Genomic DNA, 5226 nt, shown 5'->3' with positions numbered 1-5226 from the left:
TCTTCTTTAATTCATAACATATTTAGATTTCCCCTACCTTGACCGCCGATGTGGTAAAAAAAAACAAAAGCTAGATACACCGGAATAAATTGCTGTAAGGCGCTTAATGTACATTGTCATTACAAATGGCTGCGAGGAAAAGTTTTTATGATCTTAAATAATTGCATGTCTGGCGCATACAGGATTTGTAATTAATATAAATCATTTGTGTTCAGTTTTGTGGCCAGCTGGTGCGGGTTGTGTATATTACACCTCCCACTTACATTATTTACTGTAGTAGCATGTTCTCTAGCAAGTGTTAAAGCTTTCTAAAGAATATTTGATCCGAGGAAACGGAGGGGTTTCGTTCTTTCGAATCAAGAGCCCCTTCAGCAGCATCAAGGCGCTCGTTATGGAGATGGTTCCCACATCATACATCTATATAGTTTTACCATGACCTCAGCCTCCTTCCCTCCCTCCTCTCTATCAATTACGTTAACCTTCTCTTCTCCTTCGCTACACATTTTCTACTAATATTCATGTTTTTCCTCCTCCCAGCCTCCCTCGCCTCACACTGACACAGACACTGCACAACTCCACGAGATAAACCACGACCCACCACACTTAATACAGTGTCTCTGTCATCCATCACTACCACACACCCTCTCCAACATTCACACTGCTCCACACACCCTCTCCAACATTCACACTGCTCCACACACCCTCTCCAACATTCACACTGCTCCACACACCCTCTCCAACATTCACACTGCTCCACACACCCTCTCCAACATTCACACTGCTCCACACACCCTCTCCAACATTCACACTGCTCCACACACCCTCTCCAACATTCACACTGCTCCACACACCCTCTCTCCAACATTCACACTGCTCCACACACCCTCTCCAACATTCACACTGCTCCACACACCCTCTCCAACATTCACACTGCTCCACACACCCTCTCCAACATTCACACTGCTCCACACACCCTCTCCAACACTCACACTGCTCTACACACCCTCTCCAACACTCACACTGCTCCACACACCCTCTCCAACACTCACACTGCTCCACACACCCTCTCCAACACTCACACTGCTCCACACACCCTCTCCAACACTCACACTGCAACACAAACCCTCTCCAACACTCACACTGCAACACACACCCTCTCCAAAATTCACACTGCCCCACACACCCTCTCCAACATTCACACTGCCCCACACACCCTCTCCAACACTCACACTGGCCCACACACCCTCTCCAACATTCACACTGCCCCACACACCCTCTCCAACACTCACACTGCCCCATACACCCTCTCCAACACTCACACTGTCTCACACACCCTCTCCAACACTCACACTGCAACACACACCCTCTCCAATATTCACACTGCTCCACACACCCTCTCCAACATTCACACTGCTCCACACACCCTCTCCAAAATTCACACTGCTCCATACACCCTCTCCAACATTCACACTGCTCTACACACCCTCTCCAACATTCACACTGCCCCACACACCCTCTCCAACATTCACACTGCTCCACACACCCTCTCCAACATTCACACTTCTCCACACACCCTCTCCAACACTCACACTGCTCCACACACCCTCTCCAACAGTCACACTGCCCCACACACCCTCTCCAACATTCACACTGCCCCACACACCCTCTCCAACATTCACACTGCCCCACACACCCTCTCCAACATTCACACTGCCCCACACACCCTCTCCAACATTCACACTGCTCCACACACCCTCTCCAACATTCACACTGCTCCATACACCCTCTCCAACATTCACACTGCCCCACACACCCTCTCCAACATTCACACTGCCCCACACACCCTCTCCAACATTCACACTGCTCCATACACCCTCTCCAACATTCACACTGCCCTACACACCCTCTCCAACATTCACACTGCCCCACACACCCTCTCCAACATTCACACTGCCCCACACACCCTCTCCAACATTCACACTGCTCCACACACCCTCTCCAACAACACACCCTTCTCCAACATTCACACTGCTCCACACACCCTCTCCAACATTCACACTGCTCCACACACCCTCTCCAACATTCACACTGCCCCACACACCCTCTCCAACATTCACACTGCTCCACACACCCTCTCCAACATTCACACTGCTCCACACACCCTCTCCAACATTCACACTGCCCTACACACCCTCTCCAACATTCACACTGCCCCACACACCCTCTCCAACACACACTGGCTCTCCAACATTCACACTGCCCCACACACCCTCTCCAACATTCACACTGCCCCACACACCCTCTCCAACATTCACACTGCCCCACACACCCTCTCCAAAATTCACACTGCTCCATACACCCTCTCCAACATTCACACTGCTCTACACACCCTCTCCAACATTCACACTGCCCCACACACCCTCTCCAACATTCACACTGCCCCACACACCCTCTCCAACATTCACACTGCTCCACACACCCTCTCCAACATTCACACTGCTCCATACACCCTCTCCAACATTCACACTGCTCCACACACCCTCTCCAACATTCACACTGCTCCACACACCCTCTCCAACATTCACACTGCTCCACACACCCTCTCCAACATTCACACTGCTCCACACACCCTCTCCAACATTCACACTGCCCCACACACCCTCTCCAACATTCACACTGCTCCACACACCCTCTCCAAAAGTCACACTGCTCCATACACCCTCTCCAACATTCACACTGCTCTACACACCCTCTCTAACACTCACACTGCTCCATACACCCTCTCCAACACTCACACTGCCCCACACACCCTCTCCAACATTCACACTGCTCCACACACCCTCTCCAACATTCACACTGCTCCACACACCCTCTCCAACATTCACACTGCTCCACACACCCTCTCCAACATTCACACTGCTCCACACACCCTCTCCAACATTCACACTGCTCCACACACCCTCTCCAACATTCACACTGCTCCACACACCCTCTCCAACACTCACACTGCCCCACACACCCTCTCCAACATTCACACTGCTCCACACACCCTCTCCAACACTCACACTGCCCCACACACCCTCTCCAACATTCACACTGCTCCACACACCCTCTCCAACATTCACACTGCTCCACACACCCTCTCCAACATTCACACTGCTCCACACACAACATTCCTCTCCAACATTCACACTGCCCCACACACCCTCTCCAACATTCACACTGCTCCATCTCCACATTCACCTCTCCAACAGTCACACTGCCCCACACACCCTCTCCAACATTCACACTGCCCCACACACCCTCTCCAACATTCACACTGCCCCACACACCCTCTCCAACATTCACACTGCTCCACACACCCTCTCCAAAATTCACACTGCTCCATACACCCTCTCCAACATTCACACTGCTCCATACACCCTCTCCAACACTCACACTGCCCCACACACCCTCTCCAACATTCACACTGCTCCACACACCCTCTCCAACATTCACACTTCTCCACACACCCTCTCCAACACTCACACTGCTCCACACACCCTCTCCAACAGTCACACTGCCCCACACACCCTCTCCAACATTCACACTGCCCTACACACCCTCTCCAACATTCACACTGCTCCACACACCCTCTCCAACATTCACACTGCTCCACACACCCTCTCCAACATTCACACTTCTCCACACACCCTCTCCAACACTCACACTGCTCCACACACCCTCTCCAACATTCACACTTCTCCACACACCCTCTCCAACATTCACACTGCCCCACACACCCTATCCAACATTCACACTGCTCCACACACCCTATCCAACAGTCACACTGCCCCACACACCCTCTCCAACATTCACACTGCCCTACACACCCTCTCCAACATTCACACTGCTCCACACACCCTCTCCAACATTCACACTGCCCTACACACCCTCTCCAACATTCACACTGCCCCACACACCCTATCCAACATTCACACTGCCCCACACACCCTATCCAACATTCACACTGCTCCACACACCCTCTCCAACATTCACATTGAGTCTCACATCCGGGCAATTAATTACTGATATTATAATCACTGATATTATAAAAATTTACAAAACACATCTTAGTCATTCATTTACACCTAAAAGTCTAACTTTCTCACCAGATGCTCGAATATCTCGCACCAGCATCTGAAATACCTCCCATCAGCATCTAATATCCACGTGCAAGTCTCTTCTTTCATCTCACAAAATGCAAGATAAGGAGCTTGAGACTATCATCCAATAAAACCTGGCCCTTCCACTATATTTTCAGTTTACCCGGATCAGAATTTAGAATTTTTCTAACCTAAGCCCGTATTCCTTATTACGAATTTATTGTCTGTCACTTCTGGCGTCACTTGGATGTTTCAATAATTAATTAATCGATCAAGTAATTCTTTTGAACTGTTTAGTGCACAAAAACATTAAAGTAATGAAAGAACATTAAGTTTCACGTGTAGACTACGTCAGTGGCTAATATTTGGAGAGAAGAAACAGAGACGTGAAGGTAGGAGCAGGAGGGAGGCGATGGAAAGGAGAAGTAAAAGACAGTTTCATTTGTAAATATAATGATAAAAGATCTTCAGATCTCTGAAACTACTCTTGCTGTGGGACTTGTTGTCTGCACCGTCTGGCAGGCACCAGACCGTGGCTGGTAAGTCACTTGAGAGGTTAATGCCTGTATATACGCGGAGATCAGACAAATACATACAGACAAAACAAAATAATGCACTTACATACATGAATATAAAAGGACAAGACATAATGGTGGATGAGGGCGAGGCAGGTACGGGTGTTGATGCAAGATTCTCCATTTGTTGTCCTCCTTGGCTTGTGTTACACCAGCCATAATTACGGTCATTTATACCACCCATCTCAGGTGACCCTCTGATAAACCTCCTCTAAGCCTTGTTTAGCCATCCTTCTGCCTCATCCTTTACAACCACGTCTATTTCTAACCTATCTTGTCCTATGCTACCCCAGCTCACTGACCCATTTTTTCCCCTACTCTACCTCTTTCATCTTAAACTTCCCAATATTCCACCAAATGATGTAATACCTAAGATCAGCACAACATGACAAATGTTCCCACGCCCACCCTGGAACAACCATTCTCACGCGCACCCTGGAACAACCGTTCTCACGCGCACCCTGGAACAACCGTTCTCACGCGCACCCTGGAACAACCGTTCTCAC

At 49.5% G+C, this 5226-nt stretch overlaps 1 protein-coding gene across 1 annotated transcript in view; it reads right to left on the bottom strand.

Moving 5' to 3' along the window:
• LOC128696758 (probable ubiquitin carboxyl-terminal hydrolase MINDY-4) overlaps positions 1–4904 on the bottom strand; it is a 55835-nt gene extending 50931 nt beyond the window's left edge. The window contains exon 1 of the mRNA XM_070094408.1: positions 4767–4904. Coding sequence (XP_069950509.1) covers positions 4767–4904 — 138 coding nt within the window. The remainder of the gene's footprint in view (positions 1–4766) is intronic.
• Between the last annotated feature and the right edge of the window lie 322 nt (positions 4905–5226).

This window comes from Cherax quadricarinatus, chromosome 46, assembly GCF_038502225.1.
Source record: "Cherax quadricarinatus isolate ZL_2023a chromosome 46, ASM3850222v1, whole genome shotgun sequence".
NCBI lineage: Eukaryota > Metazoa > Arthropoda > Malacostraca > Decapoda > Parastacidae > Cherax > Cherax quadricarinatus.
Note: the sequence above shows the minus strand (reverse complement) of the source record. Positions and strands in the feature narration are given on the sequence as shown.